General features: G+C 46.8%; 1 protein-coding gene across 2 annotated transcripts in view; it reads left to right on the forward strand.

Annotated features, from left to right (window-relative positions):
* ASPM (assembly factor for spindle microtubules) overlaps nt 1–15,301 on the forward strand; it is a 1,022,684-nt gene that overhangs the window by 709,207 nt on the left and 298,176 nt on the right. For both annotated transcript variants that reach the window (XM_069641523.1, XM_069641524.1), the window contains exon 20: nt 7,068–7,217. In XM_069641523.1, coding sequence (XP_069497624.1) covers nt 7,068–7,217 — 150 coding nt within the window. The remainder of the gene's footprint in view (nt 1–7,067; nt 7,218–15,301) is intronic.

The following is a 15,301-nucleotide window of genomic DNA, read 5'->3' on the forward strand; positions in this document are numbered from 1 at the left end:
CCCCAAAGAGACATGTCAATGGACATTTAATCTACTTTGACCACGCTGTTGCAGCCCTGCAACCAAGACTGCCTGCACCGGCTCCAGTTCTGGCACCTTCTAAACGGCCTTACCTAGATGTCGCGGTGCCATCCAGGGAAGAGGATATGACATCCCACGCCCTTCCAGGAGCAGTAAACACCAGTCGAGGCCACAGCAACAACTGGATTCAGGGACGGACACGAATCCCAACCATTTGGAGGATGTGGTTTCCACACATTGGTCTCACTCTGACTAATTTGAGGATTTCATTGCAGGTGATGGCGTACTGGATGATATCCCAATCAGGGACTCTCCCCCCTGATGAGGTAGGGGCCTTCCACCGGAGGAGCAGCGCAAGGAAAGTGTGCTGTATCGTTGCAGAGAGCAGCATCGGAAGACAGTGATGTCCATTCCTCTGTTGGATGATGTCTGGGAGGATGGTCTGGTAACCTACGGTCATCATGCTACTGCCCCAGCAACAACAAAGAAACGGCATCAACAAGAAGTATAGGGCCCTGGAGAGCGCTCCTGCCTTTCTCTGCACCCAACCTACGCCAGACTGTTGTCTCTGCTGCTGCCAGGAAAAGATCGGCTAACCCATAGTCCTGCTCTGTCCCTCCAGACAAGGAGGGCAAACACCTCAACACCTTTGAGGAGAAAATGATTACCACCGTTGCCACGACTGTCAAGGTAGCAAATGTAATGGCCATACGTGCACGTTATGATTGTGAGCTGTGGTACAAGATGGGTCCCTTGTGAGTTTCCGCCAGATGACCAGAAACAGGAAGCCATGGACTTCTTCCATGAGGGCGAATTGGCGTCGGAACATGCCATCACGGTCTCATTGGACATCGCTGATACTGGTTTTCGCCAGCTTGGGAATGGAGATGTTCTGCGCAAGTAAGGTTGGCTCAAGGCTATCAAACAGAGAAAATGCTGCTAAATGTTTGTTAGGGAGAATTCTCATTTATGGCGAATTTCCCTCACCTAGTGTGTCCCCCAGCAGCTTTGCTGGACTTCTGGAGTTTATTTTTTTCCACTTGGTATGAGTGAGAGCTTTCCCCCACTCTTACCTGTGTTTTGCTATGTGTTTCTAACTGTTTTTTTGATTGTGGACTCTGGAGTACACCACTTCAGTAGCCCCCTTCTTTTTGTGTCACACAGCACCTTCAGTGCCGTGGCACAGGGTTGTCTCTGAGGCTTCCCTCGACTCCATTTCTGAGGCGACTACCGTCCCCCAGAGAAGGGGTAAAGTTACCATTAACTTTACTTGGTCAATCTACCACAGATCCAGTACACCTAATCTTCCATGGAGTACTGGAAAGGGTTAATTCGTATCCCTTTGTATCTGTACCTCCCTAGAGCATTGTTTCGTTCTTTTAACATTTAGACTTGGCTGGTGGCAGTGGTATCTACCCTAACTTATCTACCGCGATTATATTAGATAAACGTGGTACTGTTCTTGGCTATTATATTAGCCTCGAACATAAACCCGCTTGACCAAATAGTCTTTCTTTTGGCTACGGTTGGGTTTATTCGCCATTTATTTTTGTTAAAGCCCTTCATGTGTTTTACTTTGCGCGGCAAACTAGGTTTGCCTTCTTTGTTCACTTTCTTTTGGTGGGCTTCTACTCAGAAGCCCTCCTCAAGGCGCCTGGGTGTCTAGGTGGGCTGAATGTGAGGGAGGGGTGTAGTCACCCCCTGCACAGGGTATCCTAGGAAACCCAAGTCGCACTTTGTCATGATTGGCCAGGGTAGTTGTACGGGCTTGACAACCCCCCCTGCTGGGTGATTGACAGCCAGGCTGTATGAATGGGTTTTTTTTGCATAAAAGGCAGGTCTCTTGGGCTAGAAGTCAGAGTCACCACTGGAACTACAAGGAACCGAAGAGAAGCGGAGAGAACGACGGCTGCTGCAACTACCGCTCCTTCTTATAACTTTTGCTTCTGAACATTGACAATATCGAAGTACTTTTTTGGCTATGTTGGATCGTGAACTGTCTGACTGTGTGATCTTCGGCAACAGGCCGCGGTGTCTTTCGACCCTGGCTCCGGCTCTTTGACTTTTGAACTCCTGTCTGAGTGTTTCTTGATTCTGCCTGCCTAACCAAAATATTACCTGTGATTTTTGCCTCCAACTCCTTCTGGGTAACTCAGGTGCTAAGTGTGTTTTTCCCCCGGTAGCATTTCATGTCAAGGATACACGTTTATTTAGTAGACCGAACTGTCAAAAAGCGATCGCAATCCTATTAGCGGTAACGTGTTTTGTCCGTAACACCGGTTCATTCAAACACAGGGTACTTACCTTGAGATTTACTGTACAAAGTGAATTGGTTAGTTGTAGTGTATTTAACGTGTGGTTTTTATTTAAGTTTAATAGAAGTGTTGTGTTTATAATGAATGGTTAAAAAATAAATGTACTTATATATTTCTACCTGAAACCTTGAGTCAGTGTTTGCTCGAGTCACAGTAATTCTGGTCCCTTTATGTAATCTCTGCTACTGCTCATATACTCTTGAGATAAGCCTGGCTGCTCTGCCACTGCTACCACTCTGACATAGTAGTACAGGCTTGTCCCAAAGGTAAAACTTGTATTGCCACCTGTAGTCTTAATTGTGTGTAGTGGTCCCTAAGGGCACTGCACAGGATTCTGCCTAACAATGTTGATGCCAATGTTTAGCAGAAAAAATCCTCGGGTGGTTCTCAAAACTGTAGGCTTTTGCAACTGTCAAAACCCACTTCACACCATGTTATATATCAAAAAGAAACACAACCACACAGCTGGTTTTGTTTATCAGAACAAATATTTCATTTTTCACAAATTCGAAAGTGCAAATATATAAAGAAACAATACACAAAGGTTTTTAGTGAAATAAAATATATGGATACTTTTCTTATCTGAATACAACACGATGCAATGAAAGAAAAAGGGATTCACACAATTTTTTTGTCATGATCCTTCAACCATATAGATAGGTCTCAGAAGGAATAGACTCTAGAAAGGTAATACCCAATGTGAGACGCAAAATGTGTGACACTTGTAGAAATGAACACAACCACCTATGTCCCCTTGCGCTGTCGCGTTTCGGTGGTAAACCAGTCAAGTTGAGCCACCTTCATCAGGGCATGGGTATGTGACCCTGTGGGGAACAAAACCAAAGGACGACATTTTGAATTCTGAATGTCTATGCTGTGTGCGAGTGATAGCATACAATAATTAGTAACAGGGGAAATAAATCTGAAGGGAGAGGTTATGGGCAATCAGGGTACTCCTCATAGGCATAACGAAATCTTACAGCGAGGGGTTAAGAGCCAGAGACCCCTGAGCTCAAGTACTGGATCACAGACATTCGACTCTATGTACAATCCCGTTTTGATGTGCCCTTCGATGGAAAAGAGCTATTTGGGAAGAAGGTGGATGTGGCTTTACAGTCTATCAAAACAGACACAGAAACTGCTCATCCCCTTGACACGCTGCAGCAAAGAGTTAAGTACTTTCGTTCTGGGAAAGGGTGTTTTGGTAGGACTCCACATACCAGTCTTAATCCTTCTACAAGACCCAGCACTCCTCACAGGACCAGTATAGATAGACATCCCTATCCTACAGGGGTTTGCAGCACCGCTGTGGCTCCTCCCAATCTAGGGGCCAGTGGGAAGATGATTGTCAAGGTTTCTTCAAAGAATGGGAAAACATCACAACCAACGAATGGGTGCCATCCCTCCTCCAGCAGGGCCACTTGCTGGAGTTTGTAGACTATCCACACAACATTTCTCCCTCACACAAGCTGGAAATGTTGTGTTAACTCCTGCTGCAGGAAGTGCGAGCCCTGCTACAGAAAGGACCAGTGGAGAAGGTGCCAAAGGACGAAGTGAGCACAGAAGTCTACTCTCGCTACTTCATGGTAAGGAAAAAGTAATTGCTTAACAAGACAGTAGGTTGAGGCCCATATTGGATCAAGGGTGCTGAACAAATTCCTTAAGGCATAAACATTCTGTATGGTGACCCTGCAACAGGTTCTGTCCCACCTGCACGAAGGAGATTTCTTGGTGTCCCTCAGCCTTGTGAATGCTTATTTTCATATGCCTATTCACCACTCACACTGGTGCTACCTATGCTTCATGGTGGCAGGAGTAACTTTTCAATTCAAGGCTTTTCCCTTTTGCCTGCCTTCTGCTCCACTGTTTACCAGGTGCCTTGCGCCATTGGTGGGAAACCTGCGGCAGAGTGGCGTTCACATATACCCGTAACTAGACGACTGGTTGGTTAGAGCCCCCTCCTACTCGCTGGCACATTTCAACACCACAGCCACCATCCAGTGTCTAAAGAAGCTCGGTTTCTCCATTAAATTCCTGAAGTCGCGCCTAGTCCCATCTCAACAGGCACTTTACCTCGGAGCAAGACTCAACACCCAAACATGCACAGCCAGGCCCTCCGGTGGCAGCTCTTTTGGAGGATGCGCTGCCTCAGTGCCCAGATGACACCAGTCCGTAATTACAAATCCTTGCTGGGGAAGTTATCATTGTGCATCCCGTTAATCACTCTCTGCCGGCTACACATGATGCTGGTGCAAGAATTCCTGGATGCTAGTTGGATACAAGCCTCAGGGTCCTGGGACGACACATCGTTCTGACAGTTTTTCAAGCGGAGCCTTCGCTGGTGGTCAGTGAGCAAACATCTGGTGAAGGCCGCCCTTTTCAGGTTGCCGGACCATCAGGCCACTGTCAAGACAATGCTTCTCTGGAAGGATGGGGGCACCCACTGTCGGGACCAAGACACCAGAGGCCTTTTGGTCCGATGAGGAAAAGAGCCAGCTCATCAACCTGCTGGAGTTGCGGGCCATCCTCTGGGCCCTGAAGTCTTTCGTTTCCCTCCTGACTGGGATGGTGGTGCGGATTTACATCAACAACACTACATTGATGTTTTATGGCCACAAGCAGGGAGGAACGAGGTCCCCACAGCTTTCCAGGGAGCGCCAAGCTCTCTGGCATTCAGCTCTAGAGCGCATGTTCCTCATTTCCCTTCATCTGCCTAGAATTCAGAACACTCAATGCCTCAGCGGCCACAAGTGGGAGCTACTCGAGGATCAACTTCACCTGTTTCAGACGTGGGGCACTCCGGAGATCGACCTTTTTTTCCACCTACGACAAGTGGCTGCAAGACCTTTTCCAGCCGCTTCCCCTCCATCTGGAGGGCTTAGGGTACACGTTTACGTTTCCATGGGATGGGAGGTTCCTGTATGCATTTGCCCCAATTCCTCTGGTGCTTCGAGTCCTCCACACCTTGACTATATTGGTCCAAACTGATATTCTTCCTCCTTGCCCTCTAGTGAACAGCCCCTATAAGGCTGCACCTACACCAGATGCTCCTGTCCAGAAACCAGTCTGTGGTGCTGCAACACGATCAGGCCTCAATCTGACGGCCTGGCTTCTGTGTTATTAGAATTTGGAACTCTGTCACTTCCGCAAGACTTCGAGGAAGTCCTTGCCCGGGCAAGAGCTCCGTCCACCTTAAGGTGCTACAAGAGCAAATGGAAACATTTTCAGGTGTGGTGCAGGGGCCATCAGTTACCTCACACCATCCGGCCGTAGGATCTGTTCCCTTATCTTTTGTCCCTGGCTCAGTCTGGCTTGACACATTCTTTGATTAAGGTGCACCTGGCGGCAATCTCCAGGTGCAACCACTCCACAGGGGTGCCATGCCTGTGGTCCCACCGGCTGGTAAGAGTTCTTTACAGGGGCTGTTCCAGTCTTTTCCACCTGTCAGTCGCCCGGCTCCAGTGTGGGAACTAAATGCGCTACTCGCAAGGCTTGTGTAGCCGCTTTTCGAGCCTATGCGCCAAGCATCCATTAAGCATCTTTCCTGGAAAACCGTGTTCTTGGTGGCCATAACATCGGCCAGGTAAGTAGGAGGAATCCAGGCGTTTTCCTCCAAATCACCTTATTTGACGTTTCACAAGGACGAGTCTATTCTGCGTACTAACCAGACCTTTATGCCTAAGGTGCCATCCTCTTCATCTTAATTAACAAGTGGTTCTGCCTGTATTCTTTGGCACACCTGTGTCTCAAGCAGAGCAAACCCTGCACACACTGGATGTGGTGCGCTCCCTCGTATACTATGTGGCACGTACTAAGTCATTCCGTGCTATAGATCAATTGTCATTTGGACCCTCTAGTCCCAGGAAGGCTCTTTCGAAATCATCCATTTCAAAATGGATTGCAACCTGCATTTCATTCTGCCATCAACAGGCCGGCAGGCAGGGCCAAGCTTACTCCACCAGATCCGGGGCTGCCACTACTGCTTTCCTCTCCAGGATCCCGCTGTCGGACATCTGCCATGCAGCCACCTGTAAATCGTTGCATACATTCACCAGGTTCTACTGTGTCAAAATAATTTCCGCAGAAGAGTCAGCCTGTCGGTTCTGCAGAATCTTTTTGCGTGAGGTTAGTAAGTCTCCAGTGGTAAGTTATGCTGGGCACTTGCCTCAGCCCAGAAGTATTGTCATACTGCTTTGTAATCTATTCACAGCATGTGAATTTTTGAAAGATCCAATGCTGCAGAAGGAATAAGTTACTTGCCTCTAACTCCGATTCTCCAGCATTGGTATCTATCATAGATTCACATACAAACCTCACTCCTACCCCACTTGGCTCGCCGTTTGACACTTACTGCCGCTCACGTGTGCTGGCCGAATCTGAAGATGGCCGACGGGAGGAGTTCAGGGAGATTTTCGCAATATGACCCAAAATGACTGTATTAGAGCACAAAAGTGCCAAAGTTTTCAGTTTAAGTTTGAACTGCTCTGTTAACAAGGATTCCCAGCCTGACTTCTGGGAATTTTCACAGCATGTGATTCTATGAAAGATACCAATGCTGGGGATCCGGAGTTACAGGTAAGTAACTTATTCCTTCGTTGGACCTCAAGAGAGTCCTTGCATCTCACAAGTATTGGATTTTTTATTTAAACCAATGTTTAATAATCTTTTTTAAAGTGCTTCTTTTGCATGAGGATTACAGTTGGAATTTACAGATTTTATTTTTGTTTCTAGTTCAGAGAACAGAAGCAACAACAAAGACTAATACGATTTTCTGCTGCTGCATATCATCATCTGTCTGCTCTTAAAATTCAAAGGTGTTACAAAGTGCATCTTGCACTGAAACATGCCCAAAAACAAATCCATATGGTGGTCTTCATGCAGGTAAGCGTTGGTGCATATTGATTGTGTGCCTTGTATACTGCTCTTTAGCCTGAAATGTGCATAATGTTATCTTATTTTGTGCTGTCATTAATTTTAAAAATGTGGAAATCTTGTAGGATTGTGTTGACCAACATACTCTGTTCTTAAGCTCGAGAAAGTAAACTTATGACTGGAAACTACAGCCATCAGAGTGCTTTATGTCCCCTGTCCACTCCACCTAGACCCCTAAAAACAACTCTCAATTTCCGTCTTTCAGCTGAGCTAACAAGACCAATTTTGTCTCAAAGCACTGCATGCCAACGTGCCCCCTGCGCCCCTGCACTGGATTCACGAAAATGTGCCTGTGATCTTTAAGATGCTTTTGAGTGAACAGTGAAGGACTTGAGTTTTTTCCACTCTTTAAGGGATCAGTTGTCCTTTTAGAGTCCAACAATAGGAGGAAATATGATTTAGCAAACAAAGAACACGTTTTCATCGCACAACTGATTTTTTTTTTTTTTTTTTAGTTTTTTCGTATTTTTTAGCCGTGAAGTAGTATTTGTATACTATTTAGTACCTGGTTTCAAAAGAGAACAAAATTGTGTGGCTTTGGTGGCGTTTGCGAGTCTACCCTATTTATGGTAAACTAGGAAGACACTGAGGGGGTTAGCCAAACTCAAATCAAGGTAAGGTAGCTGAACAGTCAAGGCTTAGTCTGAGGAAAAGTGTGAGATTGGTCTAGGGCTACAGTGAGTCCACAAAGAGCATCTCCAGTACTTCCAGTTAGACCGGAAGTATGAAAATAAAATTATTTATTAGGCCTTAAGTTACATACTAAGCATATGAAAATCACAGGTAAGTATTGTCACACAAATCCTTACAAAACATGTATACACATTCACCATTAAGAGAAACAGAACTGCATATGAATCCGTTACCAGCGCAAAAGGTGTGTAGTCCGACATGGAAATGGGCAGAACTCATTGGAATCGACACAAGAACAGCTGCCTCAATCTTATAAACTACAACCCTAAACTGGTTTGCGGCCTTGTGCCCAAAGGTCACTAGTTCCAAAGTATAACCTCTTCAGCTAAGTTTTTGTAGAAAGAATGCAAAGGCTGTGGGGGTGATATTTGAAAATTCCCAACTTTGATAAAAAGTTCAGGAAAGTACTCCACTCACTGCAGCACACTAGGATAGGCCTAGGGGGAGGGTACTTAACCCAGGTGCCACCACTAAAGATAGTTAGGGCCAGGTAAGCAACACCTATGTACCCTTACCCCTCTGGCTTAGGATGTGCTGGATTCCATTGGGTAGGTTCCAGACTTCGTTTTCGGCTTGTTCTTGTTGCCACTGCAAGGGTGGTAGCCGTCTAGACAGCAGAGATTCTTTGTTTTAAGGGATTTTAGTTTTGTCAGTCGTGATGCATGTTAGAATCTGGCCTAGTGATCAGATTTTGGGGGGGTCACCCTCGGTTATTATTAACAGGGAACTCTGAGAGGGTAGCCAATACCCAGACGATGGAACCAATTCACAAGTGATCTCACTAACTTAGTCCAATTCCTAAGAAAAATGGTGCCTTCTGCCCAAAATGTCACAGGAGCCACAATGCTTCTTACCAGATTTTTTTTAAATATCACATTTTATTGCTTTTAGTAACAATGTACAACATACAAAATACAACCCACCTCCCTGCCGCCTCCTGCCACCATGTCAGGACCATAAAGTTTTGTTGTGCTGCTTCGTTCTTGTCTCCACCGCTGTATGACCAAATGCTACATTATTGAATACACTCCCTTTGACCCTCCTGTTTCAACACACTAGTTCTCAGTCCACTCCCTCTTCCCCCAGATCTTGGCAGCTTTGGCTGGGCACCCCCCGTGCGGTATATATTCTGTGTTCTTTCACTGCGCATGTCTATTTCGGGTCGGACAGTCCGGGCCTCCCCATTTTTGTGCTATATCATGCTTTATTAAACCCATTGCATTAGACGGGAAGATTACCTCCCACTTATTCGAGTCGTTGTCATCCGTGGACCCCTAACAATAGCTTTGCAGGTTCCAATGCCACTGTGCGGCCCAGGACCCCCGACAGTCTTTGACAGCATTGCGTCCAGAATGGCAATCTCACATGGGTGCATAAGTACTTGGATCCAGTCCGCCGGTTTTATGGGGCCTCCATCCCTTTCACACTTGGTCTTAAGGCTGGCCAGTTCGGGTGTAGCGAATTAATTTATGGCTTTGTACAAGATTGACGTGATTTTAGACTGAATGTGTTGTGGAAGTAGGTTGCGTTCCAGGGGGGAGCACTCTGCTGCGTCCGTGAGTGCCTGTCTGTGACCATTGAGGGCGTGCCTGAATTGCAAATAATGGTAACGCTCATTCTCGGGAATTCTGAATTTTTGTTGCAGTGTCTCAAATGGGAGAATGGAACCATCTGTCATTGTGTCCCCGACTGTGGTTATCCCTGCCTCCACCCACTGGGTCATCATAGCAAGTTTCCGCACTTCAGTGAGCATGTAGTTGTGCCATAGTGGTTGCGCTAAAGTTAGTCTATTTCCCCAGCCCCTGTGTACATGTGCCTGCCTCCAGATGATTGCGGTATGTGCGGAAATAGATTGCGGAGGGGTTCTGGGAAGGTTCTGGTATAGTGTGGTCAAGTGGCGGGGTGTTCTGCCGACGGACATCTCCGCCCTAATATATGGGAGTTCCTGGTCTCCGTGAAGCAGGTTGTTGACCACTTGTAGCTGGGCGACCCAATAATTGGACCGGAGGTGTGGTATTCCAATGCCCCCTTCCCAAATGGACGGACCTCTGCAGCATTGTTAACGCAATATGGGGATGCCCTCCCTTCCATATCAGTTTCCTGGGGAGGCGCTCCACTCGGACGAATTCTGTATCTGGTATTACATGTGGAGCGTTCTGTAACACGTACACAAAACGTGGAAGTGCCAGCATCTTGAAAAGCGCTGTTCTACCCATTATCTTGGGGGGAGAAGCATCCAGTGCCTCATATCTTCAGCGAGGCAATCCGTTAATGGATGCAAGTTACGGGGCACGTAGGCCGAGAGGTTCCCAGAGACCCATATGCCCAGATAGCGAAAGCCCTCCCTCTCCACTCGATAGGGGACATCGCGTGGGATTGCCCGGTGATTTTTACCAGATTGAGTCTTTGCAGGTAAGTTAGAATTTACGTGTGTTGGTGATAGCTCAAAGAAGATATTCAACAATGTTACTGTGGCAAATGATTTGTGTTATCTTTCAGAAAATACTACTCAGGTTAGACTACCAAAAGGCAGTGGAATGGAATATTAAGAGACAAAGGGACTTATTCCCAATGTTTTTCTATTTAAGACGGTGGGCTCAGGGGGAACAGATTTACTTACCCCTCCCCAAACCCTGATTTTCCCAGATGACTTGATGGGCTGTCTGGGGTCGCTGGAGATTGTATTTCCTGCTGTTTGTTGCAATGAGAGGTGTCCAGGAGCTGTAGGTGCAACGTTTCTTCTGGTTGGGGTCCAGATGCAAGGTGCAACCCCTGGTGATGAAGATATACAAGATTCATAGATGCAGGGCTCTTTAAGACACTTGAAAGGATTGTGTGGGGGCTGGGTGAGTTCCAGCAACTGTCTCTACACGCAGGCGACATCAGAAGCTTCTATAGGAATGGATCCCTTGGTGCTGAGACAATGAAATTCGGAGAGAAGGCTACTTGTAACACAAACTGAAGACTACTAATGTTCCAGGTATTACTGCGTATAGCGATGGTTCTAGCGTGGTAGCCCACGAGAGAGGTGATCAGACCACCGGGGGGTGGACCTGGGACTCTTCCGAAGGCTTAGTGAGTCCCCCAGCAGCTTTCCTGGATTTTTGGGGTTTGTTTTTTTTCTCCTACCAAGAGTGAGACTCTTTTACTCCCACTCTTAGGCATGATTTGAGGTATGTCTTTGACTTGTTATGTGCTTAGAAATTTGGAAGATCCTAAATAAAGGCACTCTGAATCAAGAGGTAACGCAGTCGAATGGCATTTCGAAGATGAAATGGGAAGAACATTTATTCTGAGCGGCCCTCTCGTGCAGTAGTGCTCAGACAATAGATGGCACTGTAACTTGGGATGTGATTGAGAACACAGAGGACCCTGCGGCCATAATTCAGCATCAAAAAAATTCAAGAGCTGCAGGGCCTGACGGCATCACTAATATCATGCTGAAAGAAAAAAAAGAGCAATGGGCCAAGTTCATCGTATACTTATTTGAATTAATCGCAACAACGAAAGAAGTACCTGACTCTTGGCGAACAGTGGTTGTTGTGCCAGTGTTCAAGAAGGGCAGTTGGAACGACCCCACAAACTACCGCCCGATTGCTCTTCTTGACACTATTGGAAAAATCTTCGCAACCTGTTTGCAACACAAATTAACGAGATGGGCTAATGATGCAGGATTGATGGACTGCAGACAAACAGGTTTTACCAAAGGTGTGGGGACTGAGGTAAACCTCCCGATACTAAATTTGTTATAACTGGAGAGGCTGTAAAAAAATGAGTGGTGGTTCAGGATGCTCTCGAGCAACAATGTTCATTTAACTTGTGCGATGATTAATGAGGAAGAATTGAAGTGGTCTTCCGCTGAATAGGAAGGACATTGTTTTCTTAATTCATCTGTTTCATCTGTCTCTTGTTTCTGTGTTGTAATAAAAGTTTGAATAAACTAAAAATTACAATAAAAAGAAAAATAAAAGTTATGTGCTTATGGGCTATGGGTTTTCTTTTTACTCTATATGGTATCGTCTGTTTGTCTGTATGTGTGGTACACAGCACCCTCCGTGCAGTACCACAGGGGTGTCACAGTGACCCCCCCCCCCCAAACATAGGCTCCATACCCTGGGACTGACTACTGTCTCCCAGGGCATGTAAAGTCACCATTGGCTTTACTATTCCAAAATTGTGCACATAACCAGTACAAACCATCATATTGTGGAAATACTGTTAAGGGGTAATTTGATTGCCGCTGGGTCTGTTTTCGAGGGGGCACTATCCCGTCCCCCCTCGTTGAGTTTATGGCTGGTGGCAGTGGTTACCACGCAAAATATTCCCCCGGAATATTCTCTATGGGATTTTCCCATTGATTTTAAACGCACCACTTTTTGCTGCAATGTTAAGATACCGCTGGTTTATTTATTTAATATTAAATCCTCGGTTGGGTCTTTTTGCCAGAACTGTCCGTCTCTGTAATTCTGACCAAGGTCGAGCCCTTTGTTCCACTATTTTGGCAGGCTTCTCCACAGAAGCACTCCAAATGGTGCCGCTCTGTCTGGGTTCGACAGGAAGGGTGGAGGGGGGGAATTGGCACCCTGGACTGCGTTGCCTTAGCAACCCAAGTCGCACACTACTCTGATTGGCCCAGTGGTGAACCGCCCGGCTCACCACTTAGCATGTGTGATTGACAGCTAGGCTGATGAATGGGGGGTTTTCTGCATAAAAACAGGGCCTTTGGGACTGGAACTTCAGAAGTCGCCACAGGACCTAAGAATCCGAAGAGGGAAGAAGCTGAGCCATCTGCAACGACGACGCCACCGGTGAAGCCCTGCTGCAACTACCTCATCACTTTCCCGACGACAAGAGATCTTCTACTGGACGAGTCTTCTTCCCCTGAGCTGGTGGGATCAACTAGTTTGCCCTTTTCGCCTTCCAAAGACGTCTCTTGGTCAAAACGCCCGTGCCAAGCACCCCGGCGGCCGGATAGTCAAGCTCACCACTTTTGACCGCGAATAAAAGGACCGCACCTTTTAATTGGGAACTCCGCAGCTGGTTTCATCCCTGTGCAGTGCAATGACTCCACGTCCCCTCCTCGACGAGATCTTCTCTTCCCCCTGGTCGGAACCACGAACTTCAACCACTGCCAGGAACAACTGCCTCTGCTGGAGCTTCCTTCCTCTTTAAGGTACTGTGTCCTGCCTGGCCTCCCTTTCTACAGATTGCTAAAGGTGCCCCTTAAATCCTTGGCTTCTAAACTGGGTTGGCTCCAGGCCTTCTAACTATATCTTTATAATCTCCCCAACCTCTTCAAACACTCTGCAAAGACTTTCAGTGCACTTTAAACCGTGTGATCCTGGGCACATTTCGCTTGGCTCCATTTAAAGTGTGCCTGCCCTATGAACTTTGGCTCTACAGTATAACCTGCCTTTCTACCCTTGCTCTGAATTCCAAAAAGTGTTGCGAACTGTTTTATTCTTATGCTCTGCCCTTTTTCTCTCCCTTTAACTACATTATCAGAGTGCCATCTTGGTTAAGCGCTCACATCTGTTCTAACAAATAGTAGTGTTTTAACCCTGACTTGTCTGACTATTAAGGGAGGTGTGCATACTTTACCTGACTGTGTTTTAACTTGCTTTTGATTGAGAGTGCTAGTATATGCCATAAAGTGTTATAAATAATTATATACTTTCTATACAAAGCTCTGGTCAGTGTTTGTTTGCTCTACTTTGTTTTGGCCCTATTGTGTATACTCTGCATACTGCCCTACTCTTCTTGAGAAAAGTCTGACTGCTCAGCCACAGCTACCAGGTAAATCTGGGTGGTGCAGACTGCTACCAATTGGGTTTACTGCTTACTCTTGTAGTCTTAATCTTTTTGCAGGGTTCACCAAGGGAACTGCACAGGATTCTGCCTAACATGAACAAGAAGGCGTTGAGACTAGTTGGTTCCACTAGGCCAAGGGATGAAGCGCTGCTCAGGGTCTTTGGGGATCAGGCAGTCAAAAAGGGCTTCACCGGGCCAGGCGCAGGAAGGCACGCCCGACCTCTTCAAGGGTGGGCTTTGGATCTTCAATTGGCTGTTCGTCTGAGGGATTCTTGGCTCCAACGCAGATCTGAATAAATGGCTGCAGGAGTTCTCTTCTTAGCAAAAATTCAGACTGGAAGTAGTCCAATCTCAACAAGGATATACACACGCGCACGCACGCGCGCACACGCACACACACGTTAGGGAGAATTCTCTGTAATGGCTAATTTCCCAAACCTAGTGAGTCCCCCAGCAGCTTTGCTGGATTTTTTGGGGTTTATTTTTTTTCTCCTGCTAAGAGTGAGACTCTTTTTCTCCCACTCTAAGACATGATTAGAGGTGTTCCTTTAACTTTGTAGGTGTTCTATGGGCTATGGGGTCCTTTACCCCATAGGGTTTCATGTGTTTTTGATATGTGGGTTACACAGCACCCTCCTTGCAGTAACCCAGGGGTGTCGTAGCGACCCCCAAACATAGTCCATACCCTGGGACTGACAACTGTCTCCCTGGGCATGTAAAGTCACCATTGGCTTTACTAGTCTTAAATTGTGAACAGAACCAGTACAAACCATCATATTGTGGACGTACTGGTCGGGGCAATTCGATTGCCCTGGGGTCTGTTGTTCGAGGGGGCACTGTCCAGTCCCCCCGACCGAGTTTTGGCTGGTGGCAGTGGATACTACTTTTTATATTCGACCGCAAATATATTCCTATGGGATTTTCCCATTGTTCGAGGGTACCACTTTTTAAAATAGCCTCGAACATACCGCCGGTTTATTAAATTAATATAAATTCACTGGTTGATATTTTTTGCGGAAATTTGGTTCCAAAATGGCGTTTGTGTTCGCTTCTGTGACTCCAATCCAAGTCGAGCCCTTTTTTCCACTTTTTGGCGGGCTTCTCCACAGAAGCCTCTAAAAGTGGTGCCACTCTGTCTGGGTACCACAGGGTTTGTAGGAGGGGGTTTAGGCACCCTGGACTGAGTTGCCTCGGCAACTCAAGTCGCACTCTTGTATGATTGGCCCAAGTGGTGAGCCACCCGGCTCACCACTTAGCATGTTTGAGTGACAGCTAGGCTGAATGGGGGTTTTCTGCATAAAAGCAGGGCTTTGGGGACTGGAACATCAGAAGTTGCCACAGGACTTAAATAATCCGAGGAGGGAGAAGCCGAGCCGACCTGCAACAACGACACCACCGGTGGATCCCTGCTGAACCGTCTCACCCCTTTTCCCTTCGACAGAGGAGATCTCCAGCCCGGAGAGTCTCCTTCCTTTGACTGATGGGGACAACCCGTCTTTTCGCCTTCCTGGACCATCTCGTGGCCGCCT

Source organism: Ambystoma mexicanum, chromosome 1q (assembly GCF_040938575.1).
Source record: "Ambystoma mexicanum isolate Mex_15411 chromosome 1q, UKY_AmexF1_1, whole genome shotgun sequence".
NCBI classification, from domain to species: domain Eukaryota; kingdom Metazoa; phylum Chordata; class Amphibia; order Caudata; family Ambystomatidae; genus Ambystoma; species Ambystoma mexicanum.